The sequence below is a fragment of the Crocuta crocuta genome, unplaced genomic scaffold (genome assembly GCF_008692635.1).
Source record: "Crocuta crocuta isolate KB4526 unplaced genomic scaffold, BGI_CrCroc_1.0 scaffold168, whole genome shotgun sequence".
Taxonomy (NCBI): domain Eukaryota; kingdom Metazoa; phylum Chordata; class Mammalia; order Carnivora; family Hyaenidae; genus Crocuta; species Crocuta crocuta.
In genome coordinates, this window is record NW_027532591.1 from 4,144,019 (window position 1) to 4,158,849 (window position 14,831).

At 33.0% G+C, this 14,831-nt stretch overlaps 1 protein-coding gene across 3 annotated transcripts in view; it reads right to left on the reverse strand.

The window, feature by feature from the left end:
• Positions 1-14,831, reverse strand: part of NRDC (nardilysin convertase) — a 117,616-nt gene that overhangs the window by 22,828 nt on the left and 79,957 nt on the right. For all 3 annotated transcript variants that reach the window (XR_013338937.1, XM_077779678.1, XM_077779679.1), the window contains 9 exons: positions 14,644-14,739; positions 13,306-13,428; positions 11,402-11,459; positions 9,427-9,500; positions 8,011-8,080; positions 4,664-4,741; positions 3,226-3,346; positions 3,093-3,151; positions 2,752-2,806 (listed from right to left, as the gene is read on the reverse strand). Coding sequence is in view for 2 of the 3 variants with exons in the window: in XM_077779678.1 (XP_077635804.1) it covers positions 2,752-2,806; positions 3,093-3,151; positions 3,226-3,346; positions 4,664-4,741; positions 8,011-8,080; positions 9,427-9,500; positions 11,402-11,459; positions 13,306-13,428; positions 14,644-14,739 (734 nt within the window). In the remaining variant the exon portion in view is untranslated. The remainder of the gene's footprint in view (positions 1-2,751; positions 2,807-3,092; positions 3,152-3,225; positions 3,347-4,663; positions 4,742-8,010; positions 8,081-9,426; positions 9,501-11,401; positions 11,460-13,305; positions 13,429-14,643; positions 14,740-14,831) is intronic.

Here is a 14,831-nt window from a genome sequence, read left to right on the forward strand (position 1 = left end):
AAAAAAAAAAAAAAAAAAATGAAGAGCTACAAAATGGGAAGATGTCAGTAAAAAGATATCCTGAAATGTTTTCCTAAGAAGAAACTGGAGGGACAGAGCAAAAGTGTCACTCACCTAACCAATGCTAAAAAGCTGATCCTCAAAAAAGGAATCTGAGTATCGTATATGTTTGTAGCCCACAATTCTTGATCCCACTCCTTCCATGCCATAGTTCTGACCCAGGTGTTGCCACCACAGCTGATAAGGACACTGAACAAAATTACTCCTGGTAAGGTAGGAGGCAGGTCTTGTGGAGTTCTATAAGTTCCACTTATAGGGAACAGTGTTTATAGGACACTCTAATGGCCAGTATATGTGTCATAGCAGCCTTTCTGATTTCATAGAGTAAGATTTTCTTTTTGGTTTGTTGTTTCTTGGTGGTGGTGGTGGTTGTTTTTGTTTTGAGAGAGAGAGCGTGCACACATGTGCGCAAGCGCCAAGTGGAGGAGGGGGTCAAGAAAAAAATCATAAGCTCCACACCTGGTGTGGAGCCTGACGTGGGGCTCAATCTCATGATCATGAGATCATGACTTGAACCAAAATCAAGAGGTGGACACTTAACTGACTGAGCCACCCAGTTGCCCCTAAAATAAGATTTCTATTTTGATTTCAATGATTTAAGTGCACAGAGCAGGTTATATAGGAATCAACAGGGGCGCCTGGGTGGCTTAGTCAGTTAAGCATCCGACTTTCGCTTAAGTCATGATCTCGCGGTTCGTGGGTTCGAGCCCCGCGTCGGGCTCTGTGCTGACTACCAGCTCAGAGCCTGGAGCCTATTTCAGTCTGTGACTCCCTCTCTCTCTGACCCTCCCCTGCTCACGCTGTCTCTCTCTCTCTCTCTCCTAGAAATAAATAAAACACTAAAAAAAAAAATTTTTATACAGGAATCAACAACTGGAGGCTTATAGTTTTTTTGACTTTGTCCTCATATACCTAAAACTTCTTTATAGTAAATATATAGGGAATTGTCTATGGTGATAATCCAAAAAGGCAGCTTCATGATGCTCTATGAAGCAGTTCTAAATCAGGGGCTTTTAATCCAAGGCCCAAAGGTATCTCCACAAGATATATCAACAGACAAATTCAAGTGCGTGTATGTGCACGAATTTGGGAAGAAATTACATATTTTTTTCCTTTTTTCTATATTTTTATTTATTTCTAGGAGAGAGAGAGACAGCATGAGCAGGGGAGGGTCAGAGAGAGAGGGAGATACAGACTCTGAAACAGGCTCCAGGCTCTGAGCTGGCAGTCAGCACAGAGCCCGACACGGGGCTCGAACCCACGAACCGTAAGATCATGACCTAAGCAAAAGTCGGACGCTTAACCGACTAAGCCATGCAGGCACCCCACATATTTATTTTCACTAACCGCTAAATAAGCATTTTTATTCTATTATGAAGATAGGCAACAGACCACAGTTGTATTAGCAGCATCTATGAATGACCAACAAAAATCACAATGTAGTCGCTGCAAATATCTCACAATGCTACTTAAAACAAATAATTGTTAAACCTACTGCTAGACCTTGTTATTTAATAGGCTAATAAAGAGACACATTACTATATTTTTTACCATTTTAATTAAGTATTTTTCTTCAATAGTGGTTTGTAAACTGCTGTATTTTATTTTATGCACTTAAACACACTACTTGATGGATTGTGTAATATTTAACAATACTGTTTCAATGGGATTTCCCGACTGTGACAGTAATAGTAAAGTTATGTAAGAGAATACATTTGTATAGCAGATATGTGCTAAAATTAAAAAAAAATTTAGAGGTGAAATACCATAGTATCTGTAATTAAATCTCAAATGTTTAGGGGAAAAAGGATATATATACACACATACATATGTAAGTAAAGAGAGAGAGAAAAAAAGAATATACAGAAAACTATTAACAACTGGTAAACCCAGATGAGAGATAAACCAGTGATCAATGACAAATTTTCTGAGATTAAAAAAGTTGAAGGGATGAAATATTATTCTGAGGACAGGTCCATAGGATTCAACAGATTTCCAAAAGGATCCAATACACAAAAAGGGTTTTAGAGAAATCCTGCTTTAAACTCCTTACCTTTCAGCCTTGTATAATACCTTCCTTTCAGATACCCTACCCTACAGATACATAGGAGCATTTATTTACTTTTTCACAATATCCGAGAGTTCCTTACTTATGTTTTTCTTGTTTACAGTATATCCAAACTTTATCCATTTTTTAATGCTAAACTGAATTCAAATTTACCATATCCATGGAGCCTTCCCTGATTCTATTCTAATCAAGGCAAATGCTTTCCTTCCCTGAAATCCTAAAGCATACCAACTTCTAATAGTACATATGATAATTACTATAAGTTATCCTATAGAATTTCTTCATGTCTTCATAATATTAGAATTCCTCAAATATGAAGTACCATAGCAAGCTCTTATGAATGTTTATCAAAAGGATAGACAGATGGATGAGTACACAGATAAAATGATTGTTACACAACATGATCTATGTCAATCTGCCTAATCATCTCACTGTTACAACACTACACATAACTCAGAAATACAAAAGTTACTTTTCAGATAATCTCAAGGGCATCTTGGGACTCACATGACAGAGAGTGTCAGAATTAAAACTGCAGTGACAATGCCAAAAATAGGAATAATGTCCACACCAGTTTCAACTTGGTCACAGAAAACATTCAAAAAGAATTTGACTTCCAGTACCTGTTCTTGGTAATGAAATTCATTATCCTCAATTTTCTGAATTTCTTCAAAAATTCTGTGAAAGAAGAAAATTAGAAGATATATTTACATTTCTCATTAGTATCCTTAGCAAGAAAAGAGAAAAAAACAGACTGGCCACATAAATGTAAAGCCTTAATGTTTCACGTTCCCATGTAATATTCACATGTAGAAGAATCAGGATATGGAGCCAGTGAAGGAACTTAAGCAGGAAATAACTAAAAAACTATAATGGTAGGCCTAAAGCATGTCTATTTGTCAGTCTGAATGCTAAAACATACTAGGATTGATTCCTAGCCTAATTCTAATTATCTACATATTACCTTTTTTCTGGGCCTAGCTTCTGCAGCATTTTCAAATACTGGAAGACAGTATGAGCAACCTGAAAACAAAACATCTGATTATGCTTCTGCATAAAGTAATATCTATATTTTTAATTCCATTTTAATTATTTACCTCATAGAAATGTTCATAACCCTCATCAGTCAATGTAATAGAAATGCTGAACACTGAGTAAGTAGAATTTTGCTCAAATCCTGTCTCACCATTTCCACCAAATAGTGCAAGAGCCCAGCACCTATTGTTAGGAAAAAATGAATCCAATCAATATCTTGGGATTGATAGCCTACAAATACTTCAAATTATCAAAATAGGTAGGCTTTATATATAAAATTTGGGAAACTCAGCCTCTGAGGCAAATATACTTTACAAAGGTAAGTTTAAAAGTACAAATTTTTAAAGTACAAGGCATCCCAAACAATTGCATTGCATGCAAGAACCACTAGAAGGAAATAACAGCCATATTTATTTGTTTATTGGAAACACAAATATACGTTACAACACAGTGAAACAGTTTTATGAAGACATAGTAATTTCTGTTGAAGAGAACAGTACAAAATATTAAAATTATGGTTGCTGGGAGGCATTTCACTCATCCCTTTTGAACCAGTCTTACAGAAGCAAATTAAACACTTCAAACACATCTCTCCTTAGGACGTCAAGTGAGCTCTTTAAGACTATTAGCTAACCTCTACAGGTTGTCTAAGAGAGAAGCAATGAGATTGTTATCTTTTCCTGACTAGAATAATCCTGAAAACCTGAAACAAGAAAGGAGGAAGCCAGAATGAAGAATATGAAATTCTAAAGAAGTTCAGTAAGGTAGAGAGATTGGGCACATCTCAAAGCATTTTGCATTTATTATGTTAAGTCATATGTGCAACTAGTATCATTATTCTTTTGTAATAACCTGGCCTTTTAGCTTTCTTTGAATGTTCTGGTCCTATCAGTACTTTAAAGTACTTATTTAAATTTCTCATCTTCCTTTCCATTCTTCAATTACTGTATAGAAAAATCAAACAAGGAAGTACTTTAATTATTGGTCGTGATTTAAAGCTAGATTTCTACAATTTGGCCAGGCAGCTTAAGCAAGTGCTTAAATGTATTAGGAAACATTCTGCTAACACAGCCACACAGAATGTTTACAGTCTCACTATTTGTTATGCTTTCTCTGCCCAATGCAGTTTTAAGTAAGTCCACCTTTTGGGTTGGGACAGTCTGGAGATCCACAGCATTTAAATAACTGACTTCTTTACTATTCAAATCTAAATTCTTGATTAGAGCTAACCTTTTATTAACTTTGGAATCTATTTGTTTACGATTTTTTTAATTTTGTGTACTACTTCCAACAAGGGCTAAAAGGTGGCTCCCAAGGGAAAAAAAAATGTAACAGGACTATTAGCATAATCTAGATATTAAGTGACTATAATTAAGTATTAGATTTGATTCTAGGCTTTCTGGCAAATAAAGCAAAAAGAATGGGTTATAATAGAATGTTTATTGTCTATTATTTTTCAGAGACTTCTACACTAAAAATACTTATTAATTAAATACTTGCTTTTTTCTAAGGTAAGAAAGAATGCTGCCTTTGCCTTCATGTCCAACCAGCCAAGAGATATAGTGAAGTGGCTTCACCCTTTAAAAAAAATGTTAAGGTCAGAAATAAAAATAATTAAGGTATAAGCAACACCAGGAAATCTTATTTCAAAGATTATGATATTTAAGAATATGATTATAAACTTATTACATAAATTCTACCACACATGAAATTATTACTAATTTGATAATTGTGAGATGAAAACAGAAAATGGTAAAATTTAACTTTTTTATTTGAAATCACCGAAAAAGTATAATCATTCTAAAATTAAGACTACTACTTTTTCTCTTGGACATCAAACTTCTTTTCATGGTAAAAATCTTTCATTTTTGTTTCACCCAAAATGGAAACTACATACATTCTTTATCATTTTAGAACCCAATACAGATAATGAATCACTCAGTATCTTGAAAAGCTTCAGAACTGCATCAGGCTCTGTGGTAAAAATAAATGTGTTACTTTATGGGTTAGATAATTTAGCTTATAGTTTTAGTTTTTCCTTTAAGTAAATTCATGATCCTGAACAAAAGACTTAACCTCACTGTATTTTTCTTTTCACTTGTCCAACTACTTACTTATAGAGTGGTCATTACAATGTAACGTAACAGCTGTAAAACTGCTACATTATAAAACAACATACTTTTAAACTCTGAGTAGTTGTATATATATTATTTAAATTGTCTTATCCCACTGGCTTCTACTATAATTTCAGAAATGTATTCCTACCAAAACAAAAATATATAGAAAAATAAAGTTAGGAAATCTAAGCATTCTTAAATTTTAAAATTAGTTTACAGAATTATATTCAGTAAACAATTAAAAACCAAGATATAATATTATGATCTCAACTACATTAAGCAATCCCCAAAGCCCACATAACATTGTTTGAAATATGAACTTAAATTACATCTATCCTAAGAATGATGAAGGGGAAGTATATTAGTTAAAGAATGAACCCAGTAGATTACACAACATCTGCATCTGAACTAATGGTTTTGTATTTGGTAACTCTGTAGGGATAAAATTTGCTTTCTGTAAAAAACAAAATAGTCCTCCCAAAAGGCTAATTCACATAATTAGAGATTTGAAATGATTCACGATGAAGGGCACGTTAAAACAAACAGTCCATAAAAAATAAATGGATGGAAACATACAGAAATTATAACATTGTTTGGAAAACAATCATGAATGACTTTTTTCTACTCTTCAGTGATTTTCAGGTTTCTACATGAATCTACCTTAGTAATCAATCAGAAGATAAAGAAGTCTTTGACTAGAACTGATCCGAGAATTCAGCCAAGTTGCAGGGTACAAAATCAACGTANGAAAAGCTTCTGCACGGCAAAGGAAACAACCCGCAAAACTAACAGGGAACCAATGGAATGGGAAAAGATAGTTGCAAATGACATATNGAATGGAGGAGGGCACTTGTGGGGATGAGCACTGGGTGTTATGTGGAAAGTAATTTGACAATAAACTATTTGTAAAATAAAATAAAATAAAATAAAATTGGCTAATAAATGTAGAGAATAAAAAAAAGAAGAAGATGATAAAGGCTTTGTTAATTAGAAAACTAAGCATTGTCCCAAAAAAGGAAGAATAGTATATACAGTATAATTTCATTTTCATAAAAAAAGGCATGTTTCATATTCACTGCTTTATGTCTAAAGGATATATAAGAAACTAAAAATGTTGGGCCTATCTTTCAGGAAACAAAGAAATGGGGAAGCACAGCTTTACTTTTTACTAAATACTCTTTTGTCCTATTTTAAAATTTTACAAGCATTTATTATTTTTACAGTAAAAACTTAAATAGAATAAACTTTTAAATATGCATATCATAGGGACATGTAGGTGGCTCAGCCAGTTAGGTGTCCAACTCTTGATTTTGGCTCAGGTCATGTTCTCATGTCCCATGGGATCTCACGTCAGAATGCCCCACTTGGGATTCCCTCCCTCCCTCTCTCTCTGCTCCTCCCTTGCTCAGGTGTGTGCGTTCTCTCTCTCTCTCTCACTCTCTCTCTCAAAATTAAATAAACAAATAAATGTGCACATAAGAATTTTAACACTTTTGGGGACACTCTACCATAACTACACAATCGATGTACACTCTTTTTCCTATACTATCCTTGCACCAAAAGCAAGTAGACGATACACATCTTCTCTGCTTTTTCACTATAGGCATACCATTCTTGATGGGATGTTTGAATATTCTATCATATATGTGGGAAAAAAAAAACATTTTTGCTGAACTGAAGCAACATTATTACTTTTGCTTGTGTGTTTATTCTTATGGTTTGGTTTTGTTGGCCAATGGCCATTTCATTAGCATTTGTTTTTAATCAGAAAAGTATTTGTAGGCATTGATCTTTATCTTTAAAGAACTTCTTAGCCCATGCTATATTGCTCAGTTAAAATGTTTTCCTAATCTGAATAAATCTTTCCTAACTCATTACCACCTCAAAGGTGTAAGTCGTTGAGATTTCAATTATCGTCATATTCTAGGCTCAAAATTATTTACCTTTACTTTTTTAAAAATTTTTTTAAACATTTATTCATTATTGAGAAACAGAGAGCGAGCATGAGCATGGGAGGCACAGAGAGAAGGGGAGGCACAGAATCCGAAGCAGGCTCCAGGCTCCGAGCTGTCAGCACAGGGGCACCTGGGTGGCTCAGTCAGTTGAGCATACGACTTCAACTAAGGTCATGATCACACCGCTCTGGGTTAACTTTACTTTTAAAACAAGATCAAACGAGGGTCGCCTGGGTGGCTCAGTCATTTAAGTGTCTGTCTGATCTGAAGGCTGCTTCAGATTCTGTGTCTCCCCCATGCTCACTCGCTTTCTCTCTCTCTCTCNTGATCTGAAGGCTGCTTCAGATTCTGTGCCTCCCCCATGCTCGCTCGCTTTCTCTCTCTCTCTCTCTCTCAAAAATAAAATTTAAAAAAATATTTTAAAATTTTAAAAAAATTAAAAATTAAAAAAAAATTAAAAATCAGACTAAATGATCACGACTGACAAATAAATTATAAGCTAATATATTTTTGTACTCAAAGTACTAAAGAAAATAATTACAAAAGTTAGCATCCACACAAAGATACTTAATTTCAAAGACTCAGAAAAGATAACTAGCTATAAGAAAACCCTAGTTTTTATATCCAAGAAGACATTAAAATATATAGCATGGCTTGAAAACTCTAGAAGTAGTGAGGTCCCAGTTTATAACATTACAGAACCCTCAAACTTAAACCATTTAGTATTCTTTAAAAATATGACTCTCATTCAGTGTATTTGCCCTTGAACTCTTACCTGTAATGTTGCTGTTGAGGGGGAAGTGCCCATGTGATGGTCAGGGCATGAATTTTCCTGATTGGAACAACTAAACAAAAATATTTTTCAGAAAAAGAGATATAAGTGACTCTCCATAATTTTTATTATGCTACACGATTTTTTATGGCAATATATTTCATCCTCCAATAAACAGGGGAAGGTTAAATACAATGCAATTATTATTTCAAGTTGCCAATTTTCCAATTTGATTAATGCAATTTAATAAATTTCTTTTCAATTTGGTTTCACAGGCGGAAAAAACATGGATGAAAAAACTATGAAATATGAAACGCTCCTAAGGACGGATCCCTTCTTGCAAGAAAGGATACAGGACTAGGAATCAGGAGACCATGGTCAAAATCTATTCCTACATCTATCTTGCTATATGTGTTTATATGACCTTGAGAAAAATCATTTGCATTTAAATCTTTCTGTATCTGTTTTCTTATAGTATGGTAAAGGAGTTAGGCTAAAATGCTCTAAGATTCTTCCCAGCGCTATTACTCTATGATTCTATGAAGAAAAAATATAAAGCCAGAAAGAATACAACTGAAAATAAGTTGTCTTTGGGAAGAGTCAGCTTAGATAGAATGGAGCAGAAAGCAGATAAAGGATGTGACAAAACAGTCATTGATTAAAGAAAGGGAAGAGGAGAAAGACTGTCAATGGGGTGAAGAAGGAAGTGGAGGGAATACCTAAGCAATTAGGAAAAAAAGAAAAAAATCTGCCATGTTAAAAAGAACAAAGTTGAATTAAGAATATTTCTGCAATATTCACTATGACCAAATTGTTAAGTAAATTATAGCATAGCTCATTGGGAAATTATCACAAATATTAAATGAAAAAAGAAGTGTACATATTTTAACATACTCAAGATGATAATGTTTTATCATCTTGAGTATGTTAAAATATACCTCTAGAAACTGTCAAAAGGAAAGTTGCCAAAATCAAGTGACTTTCCCCCCTTATTTCTTTACACTTCATTTTTATATTTTTTCATTTAACAAAAATTGTTTTTATAATTATATAAAAAGAAATAATTTCCAAAGTGTTATCCATCCTCTATTTTTCTCTTTTTAAGTTTAATAAAGAATAGAACAAAGATAAAATGAAATAAGAAAGAAACAAAAACCAAAGAACAAAAAGGAACAAGGAGAAAACAGGGACAAAGCATGAAGCAGACTTAAGTAGCAGCAGGGTTGCAGACTAATCACCTGCCAGTTACTGGCCTGCTATCTGTCACTAATTGGATCTCCTCTGTCTTTCTACTTCCTTTCCAACCCAGCTGTACTTTCTGTTGTGTTATCATTTTCAAAGAAAATTGGCAGCCTCAATTATGTTTTAGAGAATGCGCTAAAGTTATTTCAAACAGTTTTAAACCTTTGGTTCACGAACCTCTATAAAGTTTGTTAAATGCTGGTGTGTCAAATGGATCCGTTAAATGGCCAAAGTTTGGTTTGGGTAACCCACTGAAAATAAAACACATATATTAAAATTTAATTGGCAAAAGCCTTTATAAGCAGTATCTTTAGGGATGCCTAACTGATAGGTATTTATAATCTATTCTACATATTCCTGACAGAAAAGCATTCTAGGCATAAGCAAATAGATGGCAACAAAGCCACAAAATCCTGAACTGTCAACCTCAGTCCTAGTAACTCAAATACCTTTGAAACTCATGGGAGACAGAAAACAACTGAAGGGTCTCCCCTCCCAATATTTACTGCCTCTATCAGCCCCATTCAACTTCAGTTCTCCTCCTATATAAAGCTACTTCATAAAGAAAACATATTAGAGATATTTTTTGAAGTCAACAAATATATATGAAATAATTATTAGGTATGAAGCACTGTATTAGGCACTATGGTATTTAAAGGCCTTTCCTTCTAGAGGCTTCTCATGTGGATGAAGATATTAACTTTTTTCTAAAACATGGTCAATATGAATTATTTTTAAATAACCTGGAAGAGTTTTTTAGAACTAAAGTTATTAGTGAATACTATTTAAGAGAATTTCTAAAAATGCTTATTAGGAATTGACAGGCTCTAACGAATCTCTCCACTCAACAAACCTCTGATTTTATTTGTAAAGTTTCACAGTAAAACACATTTCAATCTGCCATTTAACATTTTCAGAGCTCATACTCATTTCTTATCAAAACAACCAAAAACAAACAAAACAACCACACAACTGTGGCATGGCTTTCATTATCTTTCCATACATAGAAAGTACTGCTAATTATCAATGAAAATTTACATAAAGCCAAGTTAATAATAATCAAGCAGTTGTTATTATAAATTATTCTAACATTTTCATAGCTAATTTTTCTTTCATAAACTTAAAAGTATGGCCTCAAATGAGGAACTGGAAAAAAATTCTAGCTTACTCACCTGATGCAAGAAAAAAAATGTTCATCTATTGTATTAAAATGCAAAATACTAGGAGTACAAAAAAGGACTTAATTGCTTAAGATTTAAGTTTTTATAATCATTATAACAAAAATGTAGCAATAAAATGTATTTTAAATATCTGTATTATTTTGATGAATTTGAGGTAGACAACAAGCAGTAGCTTTTTGAACTGGAATTCTATATACAATTTCTAATAAAAGATAATTTGGTTCAAATGTATGAAATACTTTTTTAGCTAGTATGGAAAGTCAATCATCACCTACAAGATTATTTCTGTTTTGGAGGAAAGCATTCCAAGTTCAAAACAACAGATTTAAAAAACAAACTTTCAGGGCACCTGGGTGGCTTAGTCAGTTAAGTGTCTGACTTCAACTCAGGTCATATCTCACAGCTTATGAGTTTGAGCTCCAAGTCAGGCTCTGTATTGATAGCTCAGAGCCTGGAGCCTTGTTTGGATTCTGTGTCTCCCTCTCTCTCTGCCCCTGCCCTGCTCGTGCTCTCTATCTCAAAAATAAACATTTAAAAAAAATTTTTTTTCACAACACAATTTGTTCTGAGGAAGGGTATACAAGTGTGTATATACTCTGCTTCTCCATATAACACTTCCTTTCACAACATAGTGTCAAATACTCTACACAGTAACAAAGAAACTCTGAATAAATGTAAAAGGGGAAAGAGCCATAAATTTTTCAGAATTACTGCTTACTGTAAGTTTGCAAGCTTACATATTTTCAACTATAGACATTATGGAAACTTGGGCTCTCATCTTAGTTTTCCCAATCAAAAGCTGTGTGATCTTCCTAAACCACTTTAGGTCTTAATTTAATCACCTGTGTAAAAAAAGTAACACCCCTTCCCCAGCCAAAAAAATTAAAAAATTCAAAAACCACCTCTGGGATTCATACAAAAGATGCTTCTTTAATTCTAAACCATATGGTTTATGAAAATGAATGTCTTACTTGTTTGGTATCTGAGAGAAGATTTCAGTCACCCACTTTTCCAAAGTATCCAGTGTTTCTTTGGGGAGGGCAGGTAGGAGATAGGGAAATGCAATGTTGTTATTGAAGGTAGAAATACAATTAGATTTCTCACAGATCTTAGGTATAAAACAAAAGGATACTTTAATTTGGGCATTACTTGCCACTCCTTAACCAATATGAGTAGCAACAACAACAACCAAAACAACAGTCAGGAAAAACCTAAGACACATATAATTTTATCAGACGCCTATATTTCTAGTTGGTAAAGTCAGAAAACATACACAAGTTTAAAAAAAAAAAAAAGGAAAGTTTTTGTTTATCACTAGGCTAGTGTGGAGAATCAAGAGTAAAAATATCTCTACCCTCCTACTCCATTCTAAAACCTAATTCTTGTAGGAACATTTCTCCCAATTAATCCACACTGTACTGATCTTTCTTTCTCAACATTTCATTAGTACTTTCAACATTCCCCTTATTTTACATTAATTTATACTTGCTGAGGTTTTAATCCGTAAGTCTTCCTCTTAGGTTTCATATAATATGATTTCTATCTTCTTTTGATTCTTACATCTATACAAAATTCTTATGAAATTTCTAGTAAAGCAGAAATCAGGGAAAATAGACACCTTTTGCCTTTATCCCACTGACTCATTACTATTACCAAATAGTATTTGTACTTCCACCAGACACAAGTTTCACTAATTTTCAAGAGATGCCTCATTATGTAAAACACAAGATACAGATTAGACTAATCAAGTCCTGAATTTATTCTATACTATCTATACATATAACTCTTAAATGGATAATAAATGCTAATGCTTAAAAAAACAATTAAATTTAAATTGTATCAAATATCTAGGGCTTATTTTAGAAATCTGCAACAAGCATTAATATATTTGTTATTACAGAGAAAAAGAACGCAAAGGAAACAATATATAGTTGAAGAAAAATGCATATTCATGACACATTTGGAAATAGTAATTAAAACTGTAAATTATATACTGAATATAGAACTGCCTATTTTAACAAATGTTGTAAAAGGAATCTAGACACACATCTGTAATCTGAACAAAAGAATCTACCATTCTATAGCCATAGCTTTACATTCAAATCAACTTTAATGGACTAATTTTGATATTAAATGCAAAAACATTTTATATTTAAGTGTCAAATCAGTTCCAATTTCAATTTTGACAATGAGAAAACAAAATTTCATTTAAAGAAGAGTCCTATCAGGGTGAAAAGATTACTTTTTCAAAATTAAATGTGCAAACTATAACGTATGTCAAAAAGGAAGTCTGGCAACTTCCTGAAGTGTAAAGAAAACAAAAGAAAACTACCATGATTTCTGATTACTGATAAAAAGTTAACACAAGTTGCTGAAGATAATGATAAAAGGAAAAGAGTAGAACTACTGATCAGTATTTTACATTTAAGGTACTTTTGCTATTTATCACCATGACGGATTTCAATTAATCATGCCATTTTTCTGGACCCTATACCCTGTCAGACACTTTGCCCTGTCAGAGTTTATGATTAATACATATTAAATGCAAAACCAAGGATAACAGAGGCAGCAACTAAATGTTACTTAAAAGACCAATTTATGACCTATTAGAACATCAGTAAACTCACAAACCAGCCTAGAGATAAGAACTATGTCTATAAAAGAAACAAACATTTGCCTGAGAATCAGATAATTTTGTGCTCATGAAGCTGTGCCACTTGTTATGTGACTTTTCCAAATCCTGACTTCTTTTGGGTCATATTAAGGTCAAACACTAAAATAATAAATAATGCCCTGTAACACTGATCAAGGCAAACAAATCCTAAGAAAGCACTACTTAACATAATTCTAAGGGCCATAATAGATAATACACTACCTTTGGATTGAACTACTAAAGTCATATAATGGGCAGAATAGTAACGCATCCAGAATTCTCTCAATCTAGCATGTGTATCAATATTATTCCTTTTTGGCTCATGTTTCAATGTCTCAGCATTTCCTGTAAAAAAAAAAAATGAATTATCACAGAAATAATGTTTACTTTGAACTAACTACACTAAAATTAAAATTTTTTAAATATGTTTACTTTGTCAAAAGCCTCTACATCAAAAAATGCATGCTCTGCTACTGATACATAACTAAGGAGTCTAAGTGACTCAAGAATATACAACCAATGTATAACAATAATACCAACACAGGACAAAAATTCCCGAGAAACAATTCTGAAGTATATTTTAACACATAAGGAATTAATCTCCAATTGACAATACCTTAAAAACAGTAATTGCCTTCAGCTTCTTTTCTTAATCATTAGTCTAGTGTTCAATTCAGGTTTTATCATATTATTTTAATAATATTCTACATAATCCTTAAAAATAAACCAAATAAAGCAAGGTTGTCATATAAATTGCATATAACTGTACAAGATGTACAGGGAAGCAGAACATCTTTTGAACAAAGTACTATTTAGATCAACTCATCTCAGATTCTACTCATGGTCAAAAGGGTTAATATAAGGCTATGAATGAACTCTAACACTAAGAAAAAGCCATTATAAAAACATACCATTTAAACAGCTTACCAGTTAAACAAAATTTGGTCACAGCTCAAAAACTATTAGAGAAATCACTGCTTAATCTCTGTTAATAAATGGAAATGCCAGATTGGGCTAGAGCACAGACTTTATAATCATATAAAAATAGAGGTCCAAATCTCATATCCAACACTGTGTGATTTAAGGAAATTAAATAACTTCCTTGAGCCTGTTTCTTTATCTTTATAATAATGGGACCCAGTTCATAACATTGTTACAATGATCAAATGAAGTAACGCATTTAGTGTTAGCAGAGTATCTGGCACTCAGAAAGCATTCACAAAACATTAGGTGCTATTCTTGATATACCTAATGTCAGAGAACCAAATACACGCATTCTCAACTACATTCTATTTCAAAAGCTGCCTAACTATCCTAAAAGATAAAAGGTGCTTAGCCACTTTGCTTTCACAATCTTCCATTCTTTATCAACTTTTCATATTCTCCACTTTCTCCAATTAGAAAATAGGAAATAATCTAATCCTGAAACCAAGATTGCACTGTATGTTAACTAAAATTTAAATTAAAAAAAAATAACACTTCTGAAAGGAGGAGGGGAAGAAAGGGAGAGGAGGGAGGAGGAGGAGGAGAAGAAGAAATAAGATACATAAAGCACCTTACCCCAAAAAAATTTCCCCATAGGATGTCCAGGTCTAGCAAGGCTTCCAAACAACATTTCCTTTCTGTTTGCATCAGAAGGTCTTGCAAGTTGATATTCTGTCAGTTTTAAACAAACACTTTTAATAAAATAAATTCAGTACTTGCTTTATTATTAGAAATTCAAGAAATGAATTGCACAGGACTGAAAG